Here is a 26,705-nt window from a genome sequence, read left to right as displayed (position 1 = left end):
CAAATCAAATCTATTATTATTATGTTTTAGTGTGTCAAGGTGCATCCGCTCACCTCTTCGGGACACAGCTCGTGCGTGCAGGACATGAAGTGTGTGCAAAGCAAGGGGAAGCAGATGGAGTGACGGCTCTGCGAGGGAAGCTCTAAGCACTGCTGGAACATCTTTTCAAAAGCACGACTGTAGAAGCTGCACAAAGCGGGAAGACACAAACACAATGAGTTTTCATGACAGCATCTCTCACGTGAGTAAGTGACTGCTGCTATAATAACACGGCACTGTTTACCAGAATATGGACAGGTCTGACGTCTCCACCAGCATCTCCACAAGCGAGTCCACCATCTTGGTGTGGAAGATGATGGTGTTCATCATTTTGCCGAGCTCCTTGTGGTCGGCGATACCCAGGCTAGCTTTGGACACGCTGGTGTAGGCCTGTACAGAGGAAACACCATCCCGCAACTTCAAGATCACATTTTATGGCATACAAATACAACATTTGACAAGCTTTGAATACAGCTACAAACTGATCATTTCTCATGCAGACATTGAAACATTTTCTAAATACACCAAAACAATTGAAGAGCAGTTATATGAACATGAGCTACAAAACCCAAAACCAGTGAAGTTGGCACGTTGTGTAAATCGTAAATAAAAACAGAATACAATGATTTGCAAATCCTTTTCAACCTATATTCCAAAGAGGAAAAAGAACCATTCGGACTGTTCTAGGTGCAAAGTTCAAAAGCCAGCATCTGTGCTCCAGGTTTTGGAGCAACATATGTTGCCATCCAAGCTACGTCTTTTTCATGGACGCCCCTGCTTATTTCAGCAAGACAATACCAAGCCACATTCTGAATGTGTTACAACTAGAGATGCGCGGATAGGCAATTATTTCATCCGCAACCGCATCAGAAAGTCGTCAACCATCCGCCATTCACCCGATCTAACATTTAATCAGAACCGTACCCGCCCTTTGTTATATATCTAATATAGACGATGCAAGGCATTAGTGAGGTTATAAAGCTTTTGCCTGTTAAAGAAAGGAGACTGATCCAATGCAGCACAGACATTCGCGTGCCACGCTGTCACGACCGGCCGGCCGCGGCGAAGGCGGACGAGGCGGGGTGTCGGTGCGGTGGGCGCGGTGGTGACCCTGGACGTGCGTCGGGCCCTTCTCGCGGATCGCCTCAGCTACGGCTCCCGGTGGGGCCCTCTCGGGGGAAGGGGCCTCGGTCCCGGACCCCGGCGAGGCGTCCCTTCTCCGCTCCGTAAAAGTGTCCATCTCTTTTTTTTCTTCTTCTTCTGTTGTGGCATATGCTGCAGGTGCCTGCTCGTTTTTCGTATGTGGGTAACAACATTTAACTATGTATATATATTTCCCAATTGGTTTAACTGCCACCCGCCTGAATCTATTTAAAATCTAATTTTTTTTTATTTCAACCGCCCGACCCGACCCGCGGATAAAATCTAATTTTTTTTTATTTCAACCGCCCGATGCGCGGTTGTGTCCGCAAACCGCGCATCTCTAGTTACAACAGTACTAGACTGGCCTGCCTGTAGTCCAGACCTGTCTCCCATTGAAAGTGTGTGGCGCATTTTGAAGCGTAAAATACCACAACGGAGACCCCGGACAACTTAAGCTGTACATCAAGCAAGAATGGGATATAATTCTACCTGAAAAGCTTCAAAAATTGGTCTCCCCAGTTCCCAAACGTTTACGGAGTGTTGTTAAAAGGAAAGGCCATGTAACACAGTGGTAAAAATGCCCCTGTGACATCTTTTCTGCAATGTGTTGCTGCCATTAAATTCTAAGGTAATGATTATTTGCAAAAAAAATTAAGTTTCTCAGTTCGAACAGTAAATATCTTCTCTCTTCAGTTTATTCAATTGAATATAAGTTGGAAAATATTTGCAAATCATTGTATTCTGTGTTTATTTACGAATTACACAACGAGCCAACTTCACTGGTTTTGGGTTTTGTATTTCGGAGCATGGGTTAGTTCCAGCTGAGGCTGTTTCAGTTAAGGTACTATGCTGCCGATTCCAATACCGATCATCCGATACCAATACCGATGCAGATCACATGTACAAACTGTACATTTTTAAATCTATGTATGGTGAGTCACAGTGCTCTTGACAGTCAACACAATATTTCAACTAATTCCTTATTTCCTTTGATTGCATACATTTGTTTGATCACCACAAAGACAATAGTACACATTAACTAAACAAAAAAACTGCAATCTGCTATTCTTTTAAATCCTTTGCTTTTTCCCCAAAAAGGCCTCAACTGTCCAGGGAATTATTCCTTCAGTTTGTAAACAAGCACACCTGTGAAGTAAAATACATTTCAGGTGACTACCTCTTGAAGCTCATCGAGAGAATGCAAAGCAGTAATCAGAGCAAAGGGAGGCTATTTTGAAGAAACTAGAATATAAAACATGTTTTCAGCTATTTCATCTTTTTTTTGTTAAGTACGTGACTCCACATGTGTTCATTCATAGTTTTGATGCCCTCAGTGATAATCTACAATGTAAATACCGTATTTTCCGCACCATAAGCCGCCCTGGGTTATAAGCCGCGCCTTCAATGAACGGCATATTTCAAAACTTTGTCCACCTATAAGCCGCCCCGTGTTATAAGCCGCATCTAACTGCGCTAAAGGGAATGTAAAAAAAACAGTCAGATAGGTCAGTCAAACTTTAATAATATATTAAAAACCAGCGTGATGTGGGCGCGCATGGAGTCGTATATCAACATGGACGGAGCTGCGTGAAAAAAGCCACCCGGCCTCTTCGCGTAAACTTACCTTAACCACTCGCTCATCTTTTCTTCATCCATCCATCCCTTCGAGTTAGCTTTTATGATGACGCCGGCTGGAAAGGTCTCTTTTGGCAAGGTCTTCCTTTTGAATATCACCATGGGTGGAAGTTTCTGGCCATTAGCATGGCAAGCTAGAACCACAGTGAAGGATGACTTCTCATTCCCTGTGGTGCGAATATTCACCGTACGTGCTCCCGTTGTATCCACAGTGCGGTTCACAGGAATATCAAAAGTCAATGGAACCTCGTCCATGTTGATAATGTTCTCTGGCCGGATCTTTTTTTCAGCTATCTTGTTTTTACAATATGCACGGAAAGTAGCCAGCTTTTCTTGAAAGTCTTTAGGCAGTTGCTGTGAAATAGTAGTCCGTGTGCGGATGGAGAGATTGCGTCTTTTCATGAACCGGAAACCTGTCGCTTAGTAGGAGCCATTTTGTGGTCTTTACAGATGTAAACACACAAAGGAAATGAAACGTAATATCCGCGCGCTTCTTCTTCTTCTACGGGGGCAGGTGGTTGCTTACAGTAGAAGAAGAAGCGCTTCCTCTTCTATGGGGAAAAAAGATGGCGGCTGTTTACCGTAGTTGCGAGACCTAAACTTTATGAAAATGAATCTTAATATTAATCCATATATAAAGCGCACCGGGTTATAAGCCGCACTGTCAGCTTTTGAGTAAATTTGTGGTTTTTAGGTGCGGCTAATAGTGCGGAAAATACGGTAGTCATGAAAATAAAGAAAACACATTGAATGAGAAGGTGTGTCCAAACTTTTTGGCATGTACTGTATGTGACACTTTTTGGCTTACAATGTTTCCTTTCTACACCAAAACTTCAATTATTGATCCGTTTTAGAGTCTCTTATCTGGAAAATAGTTTTGGAAAGTTGCTTTGTCACCTGCAGTCTGAACCAGTCGAGCCTCATGCCCCTGAAGTCAAACACCTCGCCATCCTCCACTGCAAGGCAGAGCAGAACATCTTAGCACAGTTGTGGTCTCCATGGTGACAGAGAATGTACTGAAGTTGCACCTTGTTTGACACTGAGGGAGGTCATAGTGTTGACGAACGAAGACATGATGATGGACTCATCCTCTGGACACACAGACAGGTTCTAGCGGACAGAGAAGAGCAACCATGAACATGTTGAGTTGTGTACATGTGCCAAGGTTTTCTAGGCCAATGAGCCACGAACTGATAGAGAGAAGAAGCAGGGATCCAGAGAGTACTAAACCACGCTGAACATGAAAGTGCAGGAAAGGAGCTCCACAACCTGTGACGTCACGCGCATATCGTCTGCTACTTCCGGTACAGGCAAGGCTTTTTTATCAGCGACCAAAAGTTGCGAACTTTATCGTCGATGTTCTCTACTAAATCCTTTCAGCAAAAATATGGCAATATCGCGAAATGATCAAGTATGACACATAGAATGGACCTGCTATCCCCGTTTAAATAAGAAAATCGCATTTCAGTAGGCCTTTAAACAGTTTATTTTCTGTGTTGTTAATACCCATCTTGACTAACTGGGTTAATAAAAGTGGCACTGACTGTTTACAGTACAGTTGCCATTCACTTCAATTTCACTCAAAAATGAATATTTTCATATGTATACTTTCACCGGAAAATATATCTCAAATATATATCGAATATTAGACTTAGACATTAGACAAACTTTAATGATCCACAAGGGAAATTGTTCAACACAGTAGCTCAGTTACAATGATGGAAAGTGTAAGTGAATATCGAGTTTAGGTAAAAATATATCGAGATACACTTTTTCGTCCATATCGCCCAGTCCTAGTATTGCTTAGGTCAGGGGTCGGCAACCTTTACCAGTCAAAGAGCCATTTTGACCAGTTTCACAAATTATAGAAAACAATGGGAGCCGCAAACATTTTTTGAAATTTTAAATGAAATAACACTGCATACAAAGTTTTTTTTTTGCTTTGTGCTATGTATAACCAGGGGTCTCAGACACGCTGCCCACACCTTTATGTGGAATTTGAAAGCTGGTGCGGCACGCGGGTTTTAGGTGAATGCCATACGTGCCGTGATGGTACAGCATATAGCACCCACTTCAGTCAGCGTGCCTGATTAGCCACACGTTGTATGGTGCTTCCGCTTGATCACGTAGGCAACAGCAAGGCATACTTGTTCAACAACCACACAGGTCACACTGACGGTGGCGGTATAAAAAAAACAAACTTTAACACTCTTACTAATAATGCGCCACACTGTGAACCCACACCACACAAGAATGACAAACAAATTTCGGGAGAACATCTGCACCGTAACACAACATAAACACAACAGGACAAATACCCAGAATCCCATGCAGCCCTAACTCTTCCGGGATACATTATACACCCCCCCGCTACCAAACCCCGCCCACCTCAACCGACGCACAGAGAGAGAGAGAGGGGGGGGGGGGGGGGTTTGGTGGTAGCAGGAGTGTATAATGTAGCCCGGAAGAGTCAGGGCTGCATGGGATTCTGGGTGTTTGTTCTGTTGTGTTTATGTTGTGTTAAGGTGCAGATGTTCTCTCGAAATGTGTTTGTCATTCTTGTTTGGTTTTGGTTCAAAGTGTGACGCATTATTAGTAAGAGTGTTAAAGTTGTTTTATATGACCACCGTCAGTGTAACCTGTGTGGCTGTTGAACAAGTATGCCTTGCTGTCATGTACGTGTGCAAGCAGAAAACGTATATTGTATAACAAGTGATGGACTGACACGCTGTTATACAGAATTTAGAGGGGGCCAAATGTTGTACCATCATGGCACGCCCTTATTGTAGCCGAAAGGGTGAAAATCGGTCAATATTAATCCCGGGAGTTTTCTGCGAGAGGCACTGAAATCCGGAAGTCTCACGGGAAAATTGGGGGGTTCAGCAAGTAAGCTGCTGAGCCGCATCAGAGTGATCAAAGAGCCGCATGCGGCTCCGGGGCCGCGGGTTGCCGACCCCTGGCTTAGGTGAAGTTACTCTACTGGTACTCAAAGGTAAACCGGTTTTGCAGCCAGCAAAAAGATCTTCAAATACAAAGTCCTACTGAGTGAAATAATTTTTTTTACTCCTTGATCTTTTCACTACAATGTGTTGGATCAATGTTGGTGTCTTGAAAAACATTTACATGGCAATCAACTCCAAATGAACGACCCCCTGTTGAAGAAAAGTGTTAGAATAATTATATATAAGTTATCACACAACTCTTATGCTTAAAGGCCGTTGCTCTAGTTATTATTTAATGTGCTCAAGCTGTACTTATTCTTTTCGTGCAAAGGCACATAACTTGTTATCTTCCACTGCAAGTTAGGAGTTGCCTCGCCGCAGATGTTTCTGTTTTTCAGCCAAGGACGGACCTCGAGTACCTCAACAAAGATAAGACAACTCCGAGCAGACAAAGCAGAGATAGGGCGAAATCACAAGGCTCAGCACATTTCAGTTTTGAATAATCACGTATTGTGTCTACTGAACTGCTTGCATAATATGTGACCCCTCCCTTTAGAGGCAGCCTCAGCGATGTAACTAGGGAACTCCTGAATAGAATGGGGGGCGCGTGGGCTGTTCCTCAGAGCGTGGGGTGAGACTGTAAATGAGTGTGCAGCACCATGCGTTCTCCACATGAGCAAAATTGAACTCCGTCTCTGCCTGATTCCTTGCTTCTTGTTCTGTTTAATAGATAGTTCAGTGCTTAAAAGGGAACATTATCACAATTTCAGAAGGGTTAAAACCATTAAAAATCAGTTCCCAGTGGCTTATTTTATTTTTCGAAGTTTTTTTCCAAAATTTTACCCATCACGCAATATCCCTAAAAAAAGCTTCAAAGTGCCTGATTTTAACCATCGTTATATACACCCGTCCATTTTCCTGTGACGTCACATAGTGATGCCAACACAAACAAACATGGCGCATAGAACAGCAAGCTATAGCGACATTAGCTCGGATTCAGACTCGGATTTCAGCGGCTTAAGCGATTCAACAGATTACGCATGTATTGAAACGGATGGTTGTAGTGTGGAGGCAGGTAGCGAAAACGAAATTGGAGAAGAAACTGAAGCTATTGAGCCATATCGGTTTGAACCGTATGCAAGCGAAACCGACGAAAACGACACGACAGCCAGCGACACGGGAGAAAGCGAGGACGAATTCGGCGATCGCCTTCTAACCAACGATTGGTATGTGTTTGTTTGGCATTAAAGGAAACTAACAACTATGAACTAGGTTTACAGCATATGAAATACATTTGGCAACAACATGCACTTTGAGAGTGCAGACAGCCCAATTTTCATCAATTAATATATTCTGTAGACATACCCTCATGTCAGCAGGCCAGGGAAGCTAGGCTCGATATTCTTCTCTTGATCATCTTCGGTGGCATAAGGGACGGTGTGAGCCAAGACATCCAGGGGGTTGAGCTCGCTCGTCTGCGGGAACAAACTGCCGCCATTGCTTGCCGTGCTACCCAGGTCCTTTGTCCCTGAATTGCTCACACACTCCGGCAGATTCAATGGGGGTCTGGCGGCAGATTTCTTTGACTTTATCGTTGGAAATGCATCTGCTTTGAGTGTCGCAGGATATCCACACATTCTTGCCATCTCTGTCGTAGCATAGCTTTCGTCGGTAAAGTGTGCGGAACAAACGTCCAATTTCTTGCCACTTTGGCATCTTTGGGCCACTGGTGCAACTTGAATCCGTCCCTGTTCGTGTTGTTACACCCTCCGACAACACACCGACGAGGCATGATGTCTCCAAGGTACGGAAAACAGTCGAAAAAACGGAAAATAACAGAGCTAATTTGACTTGGTGTTTGTAATGTGTTTGAGAAAATGGCGGATTGCTTCCCGATGTGACGTCACGTTGTGACGTCATCGCTCCGAGAGCGAATAATAGAAAGGCGTTTAATTCGCCAAAATTCACCCATTTAGAGTTCGGAAATCGGTTAAAAAAATATATGGTCTTTTTTCTGCAACATCAAGGTATATATTGACGCTTACATAGGTCTGGTGATAATGTTCCCCTTTAAACCTGACAAAAGGTGTTCATTGTACCTGCACCAGCTCGTTGAGAACAACGGCATCGAACCCCGACAGGTACTGCACGTAGTATCGCTGCATGACTGGGCCGTACTTCCTGACATGAGCTCGCAGCTCCTCCATGTAGAAGATCAACTCTGCAAGGTGTCTACAAACAGACGACAACTCACGTCGAGGGCTTGCTCAAGTACCACATTTGTGCCGCATACTTGTCAATGAAGTCATCTGTGCTTTTCTTCTGGATGTTGTCCGCATGTCGAAGCAACCAGATGATCTCGTCGCGGGCAAACGACAATGCCATGAACACAAACAATGCCTAGGAGGACAGAGAGAGTCTGCGCTTAGTTGGAGCACATTTGCACAGACCTTGAACATTTGCAGAAGTCAAACGTTTTCATGTCACTTTTTGTGCTTCTTTCAGTAAACTGCAATCCCTGTGTGACTAGAACACACCTCTTTCTCTTTTCATGCACTCGAAGGCCCACTCCCCATGTTCATGTATGTATGTAATGTAGTAACATTCATTATTACATGTAATATTTACATGTTTTGATCATTTTAAGCATTGCCAAAACACTGATTTTTGGGCGTACTGATTTCACAAAGCACATTGCAACATTGGCTATTTCTAGTACTACTAATCATGGCAGACTTGATGAGAGACAGCAAAGACTACTTTGGAACAAATGATGATCCAAAAACTTCTATTTTTGAACCTGAATATAAGGAGGATGATCTACAGCAGGGGTGCTCATTACGTCGATCGCGAGCTACCGGTCGATCTCGGAGGGTGTGTCAGTCGATCACCAGCCAGGCATTAAAAAAAATAGTCCTAAAAATGAGCGATCATAAATCTTCCCTATGACGTCACTTTCGTCACTTGATTGACATTCACGGCACCCGAGGGTCTTCTGAGATGACGCTGGCTGCTGCCAGCTCATTAAAATTACCGACTGGAAGGCGAGAAACACTTTATTTTAACAGACTCTGGCGCCGTACCTGTCGTCAAAACTCCAAAGACCGACTGCACAGTTGCGCTAACAAAACAAGAGTCTCAGAAAGCTGGCGTGCACAAGCTAGCAAGCTACGGAGTTTGCCGACAATGCATTTCTTGTAAAGTGTATACAAAGGAGTACGGAAGCTGGACAAATAAGATGCCAAAAACCAACCACTTTCATGTGGTATAGGACAGAAAGGAGGACTTTTTTCTCCTCCATTCGAAAATGCGGACGTTTTTAGCACCACTGTCTGATTCCAATCAATGCAAGTCATCAGAATCAGGTAATACACCAACTTATATTCTTGTCTTCATGAAAGAAAGGAATCTATATGTGTTAAACATGCTTGTTTTATCTTTAAACACCTTAACTTGTTAACAATATTAACTATATGTGTTAAACATGCTTGCATTATCTTTAAACACCTTTAACTTATTAACAATATTAACTATATGTGTTAAACATGCTTGTATTATCATTAAACACCTTTAACTTGTTAACAATATTAACTATATGTGTTAAACATGCTTGCATTATCTTTAAACACCTTTAACTTGTTAACAATATTAACTATATGTGTTAAACATGCTTGTATTATCATTAAACACCTTTAACTTGTTAACAATATTAACTATATGTGTTAAACATGCTTGTATTATCTTTAAACACCTTTAACTTATTAATAATATTAACTATATGTATTAAACGTGCTTGTATTATCATTAAACACCTTTAACTTGTTAACAATATTAACAATATGTATTAAACATGCTTGCATTATCTTTAAACACCTTTAACTTGTTAACAATATTAACTATATGTATTAAACATACTTGTATTATCATTAAACACCTTTAATTTATTAACAATATTAACTATATGTATTAAACATTCTTGTATTATCATTAAACACCTTTAATTTATTAACAATATTAATTATGTGTTAAACATGATTGCATCATCATTAAACACCTTTAATTTATTAACAATATTAACTATATGTGTTAAACATGCTTGCATTATCATTAAACACCTTTAACTTATTAACAAAAACATATATTTCATAAATAAGTAAATATAAATGATATATATGAATGAGGTAGATCCCCACGACTTGATCAATTGAAAAGTAGCTCGCCTGCAGAAAAAGTGTGAGCACCCCTGATCTACAGGTTTTAGAAGCTGTGTGCTAAACAGATGCAGCTTTAGTCAAACACTAAGCATCATGGAGCCGTATTGCTAAGTGCTAAACAAGATATACAAACATATTGAGACAATCACTTACTGTACAATGTCCCCAAAGCCATAAATCTTGGAATTTGACATATGCTAACTTTTTTTTTTTTTATAGCTAATTTAACACTTTTTTAAAGCTAATTTTGCAGGCACTCAGCAGCAAGGGTTGGAATTTGGGGTTAAATCACAAAACAAATGACTCCCGAGCGTGGCCACCGCTGCTGCTCACTGTTCCCCTCACCTGGAACAAGGGGGTGGGTCAAACGCAAAGAGTAATTTCACCACACCTAGTGTGTGTGTGACTAACTTTAACTCTACAACTTGGAAAATACGGTGGTATGTAAAACATAGAATGATGGAGGAATGCACAGTGCAGGGTTGAAATTCTACTGAATTTGCATTAAATCAGGTTGTTTTAGCTAATAATCATACTGCAAGGTCTAGCATGTTGCATTCAATGTTTCCATCCATCCATCCATCTTCTTCCGCTTATCCGAGGTCGGGTCGCGGGGGCAGCAGCCTAAGCAGGGAAGCCCAGACTTCCCTCTCCCCAGCCACTTCGTCCAGCTCTTCCTGTGGGACCCCGAGGCGCTCCCAGGCCAGCCGGGAGACATAGTCTTCCCAACGTGTCCTGGGTCTTCCCCGCGGCCTCCTACCGGTCGGACGTGCCCTAAACACCTCCCTAGGGAGGCGTTCGAGTGGCATCCTGACCAGATGCCCGAACCACCTCATCTGGCTCCTCTCGATGTGGAGGAGCAGCGGCTTTACTTTGAGCTCCCCCCGGATGGCAGAGCTTCTCACCCTATCTCTAAGGGAGAGCCTCGCCACCCGGCGGAGGAAACTCATTTCGGCCGCTTGTACCCGTGATCTTGTCCTTTCGGTCATAACCCAAAGCTCATGACCATAGGTGAGGATGGGAACGTAGATTGACCGGTAAATTGAGAGCTTTGCCTTCCGGCTCAGCTCCTTCTTCACCACAACGGATCGATACAGCGTCCGCATTACTGAAGACGCCGCACCGATCCGCCTGTCGATCTCACGATCCACTCTTCCCTCACTCGTGAACAAGACTCCAAGGTACTTGAACTTCTCCACTTGGGGCAAGATCTCCTCCCCAACCCGGAGATGGCACTCCACCCTTTTCCGGGCGAGAACCATGGACTCGGACTTGGAGGTGCTGATTCTCATCCCAGTTGCTTCACACACGGCTGCGAACCGATCCAGTGAGAGCTGAAGATCCTGGCCAGATGAAGCCATCAGGACCACATCATCTGCAAAAAGCAGAGACCTAATCCTGCAGCCACCAAACCAGATCCCCTCAACGCCTTGACTGCGCCTAGAAATTCTGTCCATAAAAGTTATGAACAGAATCGGTGACAAAGGGCAGCCTTGGCGGAGTCCAACCCTCACTGGAAACGTGTCCGACTTACTGCCGGCAATGCGGACCAAGCTCTGGCACTGAGCATACAGGGAGCGGACTGCCACAATCAGACAGTCCGATACCCCATACTCTCTGAGCACTCCCCACAGGACTTCCCGAGGGACACGGTCGAATGCCTTCTCCAAGTCCACAAAACACATGTAGACTGGTTGGGCAAACTCCCATGCACCCTCAAGGACCCTGCCGAGAGTATAGAGCTGGTCCACAGTTCCACGACCAGGACGAAAACCACACTGTTCCTCCTGAATCCGAGGTTCGACTATCCGGCGTAGCCTCCTCTCCAGTACACCTGAATAGACCTTACCGGGAAGGCTGAGGAGTGTGATCCCACGATAGTTAGAACACACCCTCCGGTTCCCCTTCTTAAAGAGAGGAACCACCACCCCGGTCTGCCAATCCAGAGGTACCGCCCCCGATGTCCACGCGATGCTGCAGAGTCTTGTCAACCAAGACAGCCCCACAGCATCCAGAGCCTTAAGGAACTCTGGGCGGATCTCATCTACCCCTGGGGCCTTGCCACCGAGGAGCTTTTTAACTACCTAAGCAACCTCAGCCCCAGAAATAGGAGAGCCCACCACAGACTCCCCAGGCACTGCTTCCTCATAAGAAGACGTGTTGGTGGGATTGAGGAGGTCTTCGAAGTATTCCCTCCACCGATCCACAACATCCGCAGTCGAGGTCAGCAGAACGCCATCCCCGCCATACACGTAGTATGCTTGTAGTATAGTGTAATGTTGCATTCAATGTTTATTCCCATTAATTCCCATGGAAAGCATTAAAACTGATGGGATGGTTGTATCTTTCAGCACAATACTTGTGTTCCCTGCTTAGGTGATTATCATAATTCTTTCAGGTTAAAGAGAAAAAAAAGCTCAGAGAAAACGAGCATTTTGCCACGTCTTCCTGCATTGTCCTACGGGTATGAATTGAAAGTCAAAGTTTTCGGCTGATGTCCACAACTTTCTACTATGAACGTGAGAGACAAGGTTTAAAATCTAGAATGACCTTCTACCAACTCAGAAGTGATGCAGCAGCCGCAATACTTCTTCCATGAGCAATCTGTTGTGTTAATAAAAGTAGTTCCTCTGTGTTAGCTCTTACAATAACAATGTCGCTAATACTTGATTAATATGCAGGTCACGGTATGTAAATTGAGTATTGTTTGTGGTTTTTGGATGTTTTAAATAGAGGGCTTTTTGGGCGCTATAGATGACGCCCATTACACTGCTACACTGTTAGTCACCTATTGATGGTGTTTTTAAAAAAAACTGAAAAATAACCTTTTCTTGTCTCACAGAGTCATTGCGAATGATGCTTTGAAATAGTGCATGTCTCCTTAAGTGTTTTTTCCATTGCATTGTGTGCTAACTACCTTTGGGCCCAACAGCCCTGGCTGGTCCGCTAAGACGGTGGCCAGCTCCTTGAGAGCGGACCTGAGGAATTTGCGCCTCTCTCGGTGCATGGAGCCTCTGTAAAGCGGCAGAACGGAGGACACGTCAGAACACAGCAGCCGCAAGATTGTTTTGACACATTGAGGGCAGCAAAGTGAGTACGAGACAGCGATGGTGGATGAACGGGAACAAAGATGAAAGCGGGGGACAGATTAAGTACAGAGAAGGAAATGAGGAAAAGATAAAGACAGCGTAAGGAAGTCGTGGGTTAAAATCCCTGAGAAACATAAGAGCAGGTCGCTGATATGTCGGTTGAAAAGAGGAAAGTAGGTGATGAAAGGAATTAGTTTGAGGGAGAAAAATAATGTGGAAGTGCAGTTGGGATAGATTCTTACGAATGAGACAGAGCCTGCTCCTTGCATTCTCTGATGTCATTGATGCGCTTGTTGTACCTGTCAAATACATGTCATTATTTACACACATATATATTTATACACATACAGGTAAAAGCCAGTACCGGTAAATTAGAATATTTTGAAAAACTTGATTTATTTCAGTAATTGCATTCAAAAGGTGTAACTTGTACATTATATTTATTCATTGCACACAGACTGATGCATTCAAATGTTTATTTCATTTAATTTTGATGATTTGAAATGGCAACAAATGAAAATCCAAAATTCCGTGTGTCACAAAATTAGAATATTACTTAAGGCTAATACAAAAAAGGGATTTTTAGAAATGTTGGCCAACTGAAAAGTATGAAAATGAAAAATATGAGCATGTACAATACTCAATACTTGGTTGGAGCTCCTTTTGCCTCAATTACTGCGTTAATGCGGCGTGGCATGGAGTCGATGAGTTTCTGGCACTGCTCAGGTGTTATGAGAGCCCAGGTTGCTCTGATAGTGGCCTTCAACTCTTCTGCGTTTTTGGGTCTGGCATTCTGCATCTTCCTTTTCACAATACCCCACAGATTTTCTATGGGGCTAAGGTCAGGGGAGTTGGCGGGCCAATTTAGAACAGAAATACCATGGTCCGTAAACCAGGCACGGGTAGATTTTGCGCTGTGTGCAGGCGCCAAGTCCTGTTGGAACTTGAAATCTCCATCTCCATAGAGCAGGTCAGCAGCAGGAAGCATGAAGTGCTCTAAAACTTGCTGGTAGACGGCTGCGTTGACCCTGGATCTCAGGAAACAGAGTGGACCGACACCAGCAGATGACATGGCACCCCAAACCATCACTGATGGTGGAAACTTTACACTAGACTTCAGGCAACGTGGATCCTGTGCCTCTCCTGTCTTCCTCCAGACTCTGGGACCTCGATTTCCAAAGGAAATGCAAAATTTGCATGGTTGGGTGATGGTTTGGGGTGCCATGTCATCTGCTGGTGTCGGTCCACTCTGTTTCCTGAGATCCAGGGTCAACGCAGCCGTCTACCAGCAAGTTTTAGAGCACTTCATGCTTCCTGCTGCTGACCTGCTCTATGGAGATGGAGATTTCAAGTTCCAACAGGACTTGGCGCCTGCACACAGCGCAAAATCTACCCGTGCCTGGTTTACGGACCATGGTATTTCTGTTCTAAATTGGCCCGCCAACTCCCCTGACCTTAGCCCCATAGAAAATCTGTGGGGTATTGTGAAAAGGAAGATGCAGAATGCCAGACCCAAAAACGCAGAAGAGTTGAAGGCCACTATCAGAGCAACCTGGGCTCTCATCACACCTGAGCAGTGCCAGAAACTCATCGACTCCATGCCACGCCGCATTAACACAGTAATTGAGGCAAAAGGAGCTCCAACCAAGTATTGAGTATTGTACATGCTCATATTTTTCATTTTCATACTTTTCAGTTGGCCAACATTTCTAAAAATCCCTTTTTTGTATTAGCCTTAAGTAATATTCTAATTTTGTAACACACGGAAGTTTGGATTTTCATTTGTTGCCACTTCAAATCATCAAAATTAAATGAAATAAACATTTGAATGCATCAGTCTGTGTGCAATGAATAAATATAATGTACAATTTACACCTTTTGAATGCAATTACTGAAATAAATCAAGTTTTTCAAAATATTCTAATTTATTGGCTTTTACCTGTATATTTAGATTACACATACAGTACAGGCCAAAAGTTTGGACACACCTTCTCATTCAATGCGTTTTCTTTATTTTCATGACTATTTACATTGTAGATTGTCACATCAAAACTATGACACCTGTGAAGTGAAAACCATTTCCATTTCACTACCTCTTGAAGCTCATCGAGAGAATGCCAAGAGTGTGCAAAACAGTAATCAGAGCAATGGGTGGCTATTTTGTAGAAACTAGAATATAAAACATGTTTTCAGTTATTTCACCTTTTTTTGTTAAGTACATAACTCCACATGTGTTCATTCATAGTTTCGATGTGACAATCTACCATGTAAATAGTCATGAAAATAAAGAAAACCCACTGAATGAGAAGGTGTGTCCAAACTTTTGGCCTGTACTGTATACACACAATATTGTCTCTCATTGCAGTAATGCAAGTTGACAACAATATCACAGCACAGTGCCTCTTGGTGGCCGATGGGAGCAGCCTTTTTTATTTTTGTAAATTTACTTACTACATGCTCTGCTGTAGTTATTGTGTTGTACATATCCAATTACAGGAGGCTAATATTGCATGTAGTATAGTGTAATGTTGCATGTAGTATAGTGTAATATTACATGTAGTATAGTGTAATGTTGCATGTAGTATAGTGTAATGTTGCATGTAGTAGTGTAATGGTGCATGTAGTATAGTGTAATATTGCATGTAGTATAGTGTAATATTGTAGGTAGTATAGTGTAATATTGCATGTAGTATAGTGTAATATTGCATGTAGTATAGTGTAATGTTGCATGTAGTATAGTGTAATGTTTGCATGTAGTATATTCTAATGTTGCATGTAGTATAGTGTAATATTGCTTGTAGTATAGTGTAATATTGCATGTAGTATAGTGTAATGTTGCATGTAGTATAGTGTAATGTTGCATGTAGTATAGTGTAATGTTGCATGTAGTATAGTGTAATGTTGCATGTAGTATAGTGTAATGTTGCATGTAGTATAGTGTAATGTTGCATGTAGTATAGTGTAATATTGCAGTATGCCACTATATTGTGTTGCATGTAGTGTAGTGTAATATTGCAGTATTCCACTGTATTGTGTTGCATGTAGTATAGTGTAATATTGCAGTATTCCACTATATTGTGTTGCATGTAGTGTAGTGTAATATTGCAGTATTCCACTATAATGTGTTGCATGTAGTATAGTGTAATGTTGCATGTAGTATAGTGTAATGTTGCATGTAGTATAGTGTAATATTGCAGTATTCCACTGTATTGTGTTGCATGTAGTAGTGTAATATTGCATGTAGTATAGTGTAATATTGCAGTATTCCACTATATTGTGTTGCATGTAGTGTAGTGTAATATTGCAGTATTCCACTGTATTGTGTTGCATGTAGTATAGTGTAATATTGCAGTATTCCACTATATTGTGTTGCATGTAGTGTAGTGTAATATTGCAGTATTCCACTATAATGTGTTGCATGTAGTATAGTGTAATGTTGCATGTAGTATAGTGTAATGTTGCATGTAGTATAGTGTAATATTGCAGTATTCCACTGTATTGTGTTGCATGTAGTAGTGTAATATTGCATGTAGTATAGTGTAATATTGCATGTAGTATAGTGTAATATTGCAGTATTCCACTGTATTGTGTTGCATGTAGTAGTGTAATATTGCATGTAGTATAGTGTAATATTGCATGTAGTATAGTGTAATATTGCATGTAGTATAGTGTAATATTGCATGTAGTATAGTGTAATATTGCATGTAGTATAGTGTAATGTTGCATGTAGTATAGTGTAATGTTGCATGTAGTATAGTGTAATGTTGCATGTAGTATAGTGTAATATTGCATGTAGTATAGTGTAATATTGCATAGTGTATAGCGTTCAAACGGTGACCGCGTGCCTTGCTCAAAGGCACGTCAACAGTAGTCAGGAGGCAGAGAAGTATTTTCACTTGTTTTTGCTGACAATGTTTTCTTTCAGCATGGCGACAGAATGCACCATGCTGTGACGTTGGGGGCAAGCTCCTCTGACTTACCCCGGACTCGTGGACTCGTGTGTCCGCTCTTACCCTCGGATGTTGACAAAGAGATCCTCAGCAGCCTTGTGGATGTGGAAGACTTCATCCCTGAACAGACACAGGCAGGTGGAGCTTTGCAGCGCCAGCTTCCACAAGGACAACGCCGCCGCATCGCTGTTCAGCACGGCGTGACAAAGGATGAAGCCGACTGGACGGAAGAAGAGGACACGATCCATCACAGGTCGAAGGGCGGACTGGGTGCCTTCGGTACTTACAAACAATCCATTTTTCCATTGCATCCAGAGATAAATATTCGCAGGGCATCTGGAAAGAGAGACACGCTCATGAGGTGATTCAATTGATGGTAAACGAGGGCAAAAGAGGCCACTCACTGTGTCTGACTGCGCAGGGTTCAGCATGGTGGAGGGAGCGGAGATGAGCGAGAGCAGCTGAGCATTCCTCCACTGGTCGGCCGACAGATTCCTTCTGGGATAAACCATCTGAAGACTGATGAGAGCGTCTGACAGGGACTACGGCGACAGAGACCAGTCATGGGGACTGACACCAAAACTGTTCCATGTTAAATGTGGCCTCGTGGAACTGGCGTGAACACCAGACAGACTACAACCCCTAGCACTTTCTATTTTGACTAAAACACTTTTACCTCAACCTTCATGTAATATTGCACTATTCTACTATATTGTATTGCTTTTAGTATACTGTAATATTACACTATTCTACTATATTGTATCGCATATAGTATACTGTAATATTGCAATATTCTACTATATTGTATTACATGTAGTATACTGTAATATTGCACTATTCTACTATATTGTATTGCATGTAGTATACTGTAATAATGCACTATTCTACTATATTGCATTGCATGTAGTATACTATAATATTGCACTATTCTACTATATTGTATCGCATATAGTATACTGTAATATTGCAATATTCTACTATTATGTATTGCATGTAGTATACTGTAATATTGCAATATTCTACTATGATGTATTGCATGTAGTATACTGTAATATTGCAATATTCTACTATGATGTATTGCATGTAGTATACTGTAATATTGCACTATTCTACTATATTGTATTGCATGTAGTATACTGTAATAATGCACTATTCTACTATATTGCATTGCATGTAGTATACTGTAATATTGCACTATTCTACTATATTGTATCGCATATAGTATACTGTAATATTGCAATATTCTACAATGATGTATTGCATGTAGTATACTGTAATATTGCAATATTCTACTATGATGTATTGCATGTAGTATACTGTAATATTGCAATATTCTACTATGATGTATTGCATGTAGTATACTGTAATATTGCGATATTCTACTATATTGTATTGCTTTTAGCATACTGTATATTATATTGCATGTAGTATACTGTAATATTGCAATATTCTACTATGATGTATTGCATGTAGTATACTGTAATATTGCGATATTCTACTATATTGTATTGCTTTTAGTATACCGGTACTGTATATTGTATTGCATGTAGTATACTATAATATTGCACTATTCTACTATGTTGTATTGCATGTAGTATACTGTAATATTGCACTATACTACTATATTGTATTGCATGTAGTATACTGTAATATTGCACTATTCTACTATATTGTACTGCATGTAGTATACTGTAATGTAATGTAATGTCCAAATATTTATGGACCTAACTGTATGTTGTATTGCATGTAGTATACTGTAATGTTGCACTAGTCTACTATATTGTATTGCACTACAATGTTGCAGTGTTCATAGTGCATGTAGTATAGTGTAATATTGCATGTAGTATAGTGTAATGTTGCATTAGTATAGTATAATGTTGCATTAGTATAGTGTAATATTGCATGTAGTATGGTGCAATATTGCATGTCGTATAGTGTAATGTTGCATTAGTTTAGTGTAATATTGCATGTCGTATAGTGTAATGTTGCATGTAGTATAATGTAATGTTGCATGTAGTATAGTGTAATGTTGCATGTAGTATAATGTAATGTTGCATGTAGTATAGTGTAATGTTGCATGTAGTATAATGTAATGTTGCATGTAGTATAGTGTAATGTTGCATGTAGTATAGTGTAATGTCACATGTAGTATAATGTAATGTTGCATGTAGTATAGTGTAATATTGCATGTAGTATAGTGTAATGTTGCATGTAGTATAATGTAATATTGCATGTAGTATAGTGTAATATTGCATGTAGTATAGTGTAATGTTGCATGTAGTATAATGTAATGTTGCATGTAGTATAGTGTAATGTTGCATGTAGTATAATGTAATATTGCATGTAGTATAGTGTAATGTTGCAGGTAGTATAATCTAATGTTTCATGTAGTATAGTGTAATATTACATGTAGTATAGTGTAATGTTGCATGTAGTAGTGTAATATTACATGTAGTATAGTGTAATGTTGCATGTAGTATAGTGTAATATTACATGTACCGGTAGTATAGTGTAATGTTGCATGTAGTATAGTGTAATGTTGCATGTAGTATAGTGTACTTGTGCATTAGTATAGTGTAATATTGCATGTAGTATAATGTAATGTTGCATGTAGTATAGTGTAATGTTGCATGTAGTATAGTGTAATGTTGCAGGTAGTATAATCTAATGTTGCATGTAGTATAGTGTAATATTACATGTAGTATAGTGTAATGTTGCATGTAGTATAGTGTAATGTTGCATGTAGTATAGTGTAATGTTGCATGTAGTAGTGTAATATTGCATGTAGTATAGTGTAATGTTGCATGTAGTATAGTGTAATATTACATGTAGTATAGTGTAATGTTGCATGTAGTATAGTGTAATATTACATGTAGTATAGTGTAATGTCGCATGTAGTAGTGTAATGTTGCATTAGTATAGTGTAATATTACATGTAGTATAGCGTAATGTTGCATGTAGTATAGTGTAATGTTGCATGTAGTATAGTGTAATGTTACATGTAGTATAGTGTAATGTCGCATGTAGTAGTGTAATGTTGCATTAGTATAGTGTAATATTACATGTAGTATAGCGTAATGTTGCATGTAGTATAGTGTAATATTGCATGTAGTATAGTGTAATGTTGCATGTAGTATAGTGTAATGTTGCATTAGTATAGTGTAATGTTGCATGTAGTATAGTGTAATGTTGCATGTAGTATAGTGTAATACTACATGTAGTATAGTGTAATGTTGCATGTAGTATAGTGTAATGTTGCATGTAGTATAGTGAAATATTACATGTAGTATAGTATAATGTTGCATGTAGTAGTGTAATATTACATGTAGTATAGTGTAATGTTGCAGTATATTTCCTATGTGTTATGTATGAGCGTGACGTTCAGGTCCTGGTTTAACCCCCCCTGACGGAGTTCAGTGTGCTAACATGCTAACGACAGTAAGTGCACTACCTTCCCATGGGGGACAAACTCCTCCATCATCTTCTTCAGAGGGTTTTCATAATCCACAATCATCTGGCCCAGCCTGGGATACTCCCGGTCACTGAGGCACAAAGAGGAGGAGAACAAGTCAGCAGAGAGCACGGGCGCCAGGTGACGTGTTTTTAAAGTCACCTGGCCCCGTGCGTCATCTCGTGCGCGTAGTTGTACAGTCCGATGATGGCTTTCCTCTCCTCTATGCGTGACAGGATTATCATGAGTGTAGTGTAGGTCACCGCCAGGTCCAGGTAGTTCTTGGTCAGGTCAAAGTTCACCGTCTGGCGGAAAGGCAGAGCATCATTCACGGCGGGGACTTGGAGATGAAATGTGCTTTGAGGACTTACGATGTCGAAGAAAACTTGGCAGGCGTCGATGGTGTTGAGCAGCTCGCACACGTGGTCCTGCGGGTCCACATGGATCCTGTCATTCGGACTCTCAACGCAACACACTCACGGTGGCAGTGTCCTCCTACCTTGAACTCCATCACGTCGACGAAGGTGAAGTAGTAGAGAGCCAGGTTCTTCAGAATCTCGGACTTCTCTTTTTGCAGCTGAGACAGCTGTTGCTGTAACAGCACAGAGGAGACGCAGGAGTTAGGACACTCACGCAGTCTAAGCTCGGACTGGCAAGTCTTTGCCTGATTTAGTTGGCCATTCCAAATTCTTGAAAGAAAATCCTTTGAGAAAGTAGAAGAACTAGAAGTAGAAGAATTGAATGAATAAAGGAAAGCTGCTGTATTTGTGCAGAGTGAAACAGCTCTTTAAAGACACACACATACACATTCTTGTATTTGTTACCTTCTTGAGGACCACCCTTTGTACATATATAAAGATTTGTATTTACAACATTAATAATATACAGGTAAAAGCCAGTAAATTAGAATATTTTGAAAAACTTGATTAATTTCAGTAATTGCATTCAAAAGGTGTAACCTGTACATTATATTTATTCATTGCACACAGACTGATGCATTCAAATGTTTATTTCATTTAATTTTGATGATTTGAAGTGGCAACAAATGAAAATCCAAAATTCCGTGTGTCACAAAATTAGAATATTACTTAAGGCTAATACAAAAAAGGGATTTTTAGAAATGTTGGCCAACTGAAAAGTATGAAAATGAAAAATGTGAGCATGTACAATACTCAATACTTGGTTGGAGCTCCTTTTGCCTCAATTACTGCGTTAATGCGGCGTGGCATGGAGTCGATGAGTTTCTGGCACTGCTCAGGTGTTATGAGAGCCCAGGTTGCTCTGATAGTGGCCTTCAACTCTTCTGCGTTTTTGGGTCTGGCATTCTGCATCTTCCTTTTCACAATACCCCACAGATTTTCTATGGGGCTAAGGTCAGGGGAGTTGGCGGGCCAATTTAGAACAGAAATACCATGGTCCGTAAACCAGGCACGGGTAGATTTTGCGCTGTGTGCAGGCGCCAAGTCCTGTTGGAACTTGAAATCTCCATCTCCATAGAGCAGGTCAGCAGCAGGAAGCATGAAGTGCTCTAAAACTTGCTGGTAGACGGGTGCGTTGACCCTGGATCTCAGGAAACAGAGTGGACCGACACCAGCAGATGACATGGCACCCCAAACCATCACCCAACCATGCAAATTTTGCATTTCCTTTGGAAATCGAGGTCCCAGAGTCTGGAGGAAGACAGGAGAGGCACAGGATCCACGTTGCCTGAAGTCTAGTGTAAAGTTTCCACCATCAGTGATGGTTTGGGGTGCCATGTCATCTGCTGGTGTCGGTCCACTCTGTTTCCTGAGATCCAGGGTCAACGCAGCCGTCTACCAGCAAGTTTTAGAGCACTTCATGCTTCCTGCTGCTGACCTGCTCTATGGAGATGGAAATTTCAAGTTCCAACAGGACTTGGCGCCTGCATACAGCGCAAAATCTACCCGTGCCTGGTTTAGGGACCATGGTATTTCTGTTCTAAATTGGCCCGCCAACTCCCCTGACCTTAGCCCCATAGAAAATCTGTGGGGTATTGTGAAAAGGAAGATGCAGAATGCCAGACCCAAAAACACAGAAGAGTTGAAGGCCACTATCAGAGCAACCTGGGCTCTCATAACACCTGAGCAGTGCCAGAAACTCATCGACTCCATGCCACGCCGCATTAACGCAGTAATTGAGGCAAAAGGAGCTCCAACCAAGTATTGAGTATTGTACATGCTCATATTTTTCATTTTCATACTTTTCAGTTGGCCAACATTTCTAAAAATCCCTTTTTTGTATTAGCCTTAAGTAATATTCTAATTTTGTGACACACGGAATTTTGGATTTTCATTTGTTGCCACTTCAAATCATCAAAATTAAATGAAATAAACATTTGAATGCATCAGTCTGTGTGCAATGAATAAATATAATGTACAAGTTACACCTTTTGAATGCAATTACTGAAATAAATCAAGTTTTTCAAAATATTCTAATTTACTGGCTTTTACCTGTATAGATACTAGGGGTGTAACGGTACGTGTATTTGTATTGAAGCGTTTCGGTACGGGGGTTTCGGTTCGGAGGTGTACCGAACGAGTTTCCACACGGACATTTTAAGTAGCGTAACGCACGTTGTATAAACAATGCACACCGAGGCACAACACAGCTAACAGGCTAGGATAGACTGACCATACGTCCTCTTTTCACCGGACATGTCCTCTTTTGTGGAGTTTCTTAAATGCCTCAAATGTCCGGCATTTTGAGTTAGGGTTGCGTGTATTTTCAATGTGCGTTCAGGGTTAAGAAGGGGTTAAAAACAAAACAAACAGCAGCATTGGTGAGGGAGGGGCAGAGACAGAGAGAGAGAGAGAGAGTTATGATAAACGTGCATGCGTCGCAAGGCTCTGGTTTTTATCCATAGATTTATCAGATTAAATTTTTTATTATCTATAGCAGGGGTGTCAAAAGTGTGCCCCGGAGGCCATTTGCGGCCCACAGCCAATGTTTTAAAGGCCCACGGCACATTCTAAAAATACTATTAAAATAAACAAAAACATAACAAAAGTGAAATAAAAAAGCTTAAAAGTGAAATGTAATTTAGAAAAAGTTGCAATGTTGACTAATAAAACAAAGCTGGTTTTTTTTCTTCTTTCAAACTGTCATTGCTCAAAACATAATATTGTATCAAAATCAATGTTATTATGAATTATTGACCTATCCAAGGTTCCCATTACTTCACCATACCTGCCAACTTTTGAAATCAGAAAAACCTAGTAGCCAGGGTCCAGGGGTTGCAGGCCCCGGTACGTCCAGGACAAAGTCCTGGTGGGGGGGTTCAGTCTTCGCCCCCCCGACGCAAAATGATTATTAGCACTCAGACAGGTTAAAATGTTGCTAAAACCATCACTTTTCTATCAGTCACAGTGACTTTTCAAAACAAAAATATTACAGCAAAAATCATATGGGTTGATTGACATGTTTATTCTGTAAGCTAACTTCAATAGTTTGAAATTATTTTGACAGTTAATGCCAGTTATCCTGTCAACCTTTCACAAGACTTCAATTTGTTAATTGAAAGTATAAACACTTTTTACAGTAAACAAATGGTAAAACAGTACTAAACAATTCCATTAAAAAAAAAATTGGTGTCATTATTAACTTTCTGTCCAAGCTTGTATAATCTACTGCTTTGTTCAATTGTAAAAAATATTCTGTGCCTAAAATTCACATTTCTATCACAATTATCATACTGTAAACATGGTAAGCTAACTTCATTAAAATTAATAGTCCTGTCAATAGCATGGAATTACAATTCAAATGTAGTTTTTTTGTAAGCCTCTCAAAAGAATTCAAAATATGAAAAATTAATGAAAATTAATTTAAGCCATCAGACACTTGAAAAGTGGCACATCACATCTCTAATGTAATCATTTTAACTTTTCAACAGAAATAGCACTGCAAAAATATTAAGGACATACTTCTGTATTTTGGTAGTTATGCTGTCAACATTTAACAAGATTTCTTCAACTTGGACTTGAAAGCATAAATAGTATAAACACTTTTAACAGTATAACAGTACTAAACAATTCCAATAGATAACATTGGTGTCATTACCTTTTTGTGGCTAAAATCCAAATTTAGCAACGGCATTAGACTTGTGTTTTTTTGTCCCAACGTGGTCTTTTACATCGCTAATTCCTCCGTGTCCGATCGAAAAATCTTGTCTGCGCAAGGTGCAATTCGCGTAGTTTTCACCCTTTTTGGAACGGATAATTATTCCCGGATAGGCTTTTGAATATTCTTCACGGAATGACTGCAGTTTTCTTTTCGGTTTAAGACTCGTTTGCGATTTTTCTCCGGCTGATTCCATGATCGTTCGCTCGTTTGGAAACAATGGGCAACAGGTGCCTCGTGCTTGGCAGCGGTGCTATAAATAGCCTCGCGCATGGCATTCGGAATGGCTCGATAGGAAGTTACGGGAAGCAGTGTCGATTGTCATTGTTGTTACGCGATTTCGTGAATAAAACTTAAAAAAAAAAAAAAAATTGAATTAATGAAAAACCATATTTTTTATCACTGCAACCGTAACCCGGAATAGGTTGATGAAAACCGTACTAATTACGGGAAAATTGGAGTAGTTGGCAGGTATGCACACACATACACATTCTTGTATTTGTTACCTTCTTGAGGACCACCCTTTGTACATATATAAAGATTTGTATTTACAACATTAATAATATATAGATACTAGGGGTGTAACGGTCCGTGTATTTGTATTGAAGCGTTTCTGTACGGGGGTTTCGGTTCGGAGGTGTACTGTACGAGTTTCCACACGGACATATTAAGTAGCGTAACACACGTTGTGTAAACAATGCACACCGAGGCACAACACAGCTAACGGGCTACGATAGACTGACCATACATCCTCTTTTCACCGGACATGTCCTCTTTTGCGGAGTTTCTTAAATGCCTCAAATGTCCGGCATTTTGAGTTAGGGTTGCGTGTATTTTCAATGTACGTTCAGGGTTAAGAAGGGGTTAAAAACAAAACAAACAGCAGAATTGGTGAGGGAGGGGCAGAGACAGAGAGAGAGAAAGAGTTATGCTAAACGTGCATGCGTCGCAAGGCTCTGGTTTTTATCCATAGATTTATCAGGTTTAATGTTTTATTATCTATAGCAGGGGTGTCAAAAGTGTGCCCCGGAGGCCATTTGCGGCCCACAGCTAAAGTTTTAAAGGCCCACGGCACATTCTAAAAATACTATTAAAATAAACAAAAACATAACAAGAGTGAAATAAAAAAGCTTAAAAGTGAAATGTAATTTAGAAAAAGTTGCAATGTTGACTAATAAAACAAAGCTGTTTTTTTTTTCTTTCAAACTGTCATTGCTCAAAACATAATATTGTATCAAAATCAATGTTATTATGAATTATTGACCTATCCAAGGTTCCCATTACTTCACATCAAATATTCCACTAAGAAAAACATTTTTGGTGGAAGATTTTGCAAATTTGGTAAATAAATAACCCAAAAATTAATATTTTGTTGTTTTCTTACTGTACCGAAAATGAACCGAACCGTGACCTCTAAACCGAGGTACGTACCGAACCGAAATCTTTGTGTACCGTTACACCCCCTAGTAGATACTATTCAAATATAAAAAAGGTAAGTGTTTAGATTTTTTTGTTTGTAATGTTTTTTTAATAATAAATAATTTCAAGTTGTTACATCCATCCATCCATCCATTTTCTACCGCTTGTCCCTTTTGGGGTCACGGGGGGTGCTGGAGCCTATCTCAGCTGCATTCGGACATGTAAACTCCACACAGAAAGATCCCGAGCCCGGGATTGAACTCAGGACTACCGTATTTTCCGCACTATTAGCCGCACCTAAAAACCACAAATTTACTCAAAAGCTGACAGTGCGGCTTATAACCCGGTGCGCTTTATATATGGATTAATATTAAGATTCATTTTCATAAAGTTTCGGTCTCGCAACTACGATAAACAGCCGCCATCTTTTTTCCCCGTAGAAGAGGAAGTGCTTCTTCTTCTACGCAAGCAACCGCCAAGGTAAGCACCCGCCCCCATAGAACAGGAAGCGCTTCTTCTACTGTAAGCAACCACCCGCCCCCGTAGAAGAAGAAGAAGCGCGCGGATATTACGTTTCATTTCCTTTGTGTTTTTACATCTGTAAAGACCACAAAATGGCTCCTACTAAGCGACAGGTTTCCGGTTCATGAAAAGACGCAATCTCTCCATCCGCACACGGACTACTA

The 26,705-nt window shown here is 40.8% G+C and overlaps 1 protein-coding gene and 1 pseudogene across 4 annotated transcripts in view; both read right to left on the bottom strand.

Annotated features, from left to right (window-relative positions):
• Positions 1–26,705, bottom strand: part of nckap1 (NCK-associated protein 1) — a 102,867-nt gene that overhangs the window by 25,748 nt on the left and 50,414 nt on the right. For 2 of the 4 annotated variants that reach the window (XM_061933958.1, XM_061934032.2), the window contains 15 exons: positions 20,963–21,055; positions 20,835–20,891; positions 20,626–20,768; positions 20,464–20,554; positions 17,417–17,554; positions 17,300–17,348; positions 17,076–17,232; positions 13,305–13,361; positions 12,891–12,987; positions 8,053–8,159; positions 7,859–7,991; positions 3,846–3,927; positions 3,715–3,773; positions 284–429; positions 54–186 (listed from right to left, as the gene is read on the bottom strand). In XM_061933958.1, coding sequence (XP_061789942.1) covers positions 54–186; positions 284–429; positions 3,715–3,773; positions 3,846–3,927; positions 7,859–7,991; positions 8,053–8,159; positions 12,891–12,987; positions 13,305–13,361; positions 17,076–17,232; positions 17,300–17,348; positions 17,417–17,554; positions 20,464–20,554; positions 20,626–20,768; positions 20,835–20,891; positions 20,963–21,055 — 1,542 coding nt within the window. The remainder of the gene's footprint in view (positions 1–53; positions 187–283; positions 430–3,714; positions 3,774–3,845; positions 3,928–7,858; positions 7,992–8,052; positions 8,160–12,890; positions 12,988–13,304; positions 13,362–17,075; positions 17,233–17,299; positions 17,349–17,416; positions 17,555–20,463; positions 20,555–20,625; positions 20,769–20,834; positions 20,892–20,962; positions 21,056–26,705) is intronic. The other 2 variants (XM_061934025.1, XM_061934083.1) reach the window with 1 other exon arrangement.
• On the bottom strand, positions 17,752–18,830 carry LOC140679501 (uncharacterized; annotated as a pseudogene).

Source organism: Nerophis lumbriciformis, linkage group LG02 (genome assembly GCF_033978685.3).
Source record: "Nerophis lumbriciformis linkage group LG02, RoL_Nlum_v2.1, whole genome shotgun sequence".
NCBI lineage: Eukaryota > Metazoa > Chordata > Actinopteri > Syngnathiformes > Syngnathidae > Nerophis > Nerophis lumbriciformis.
This window is presented reverse-complemented; position numbering and strand designations above follow the sequence as displayed.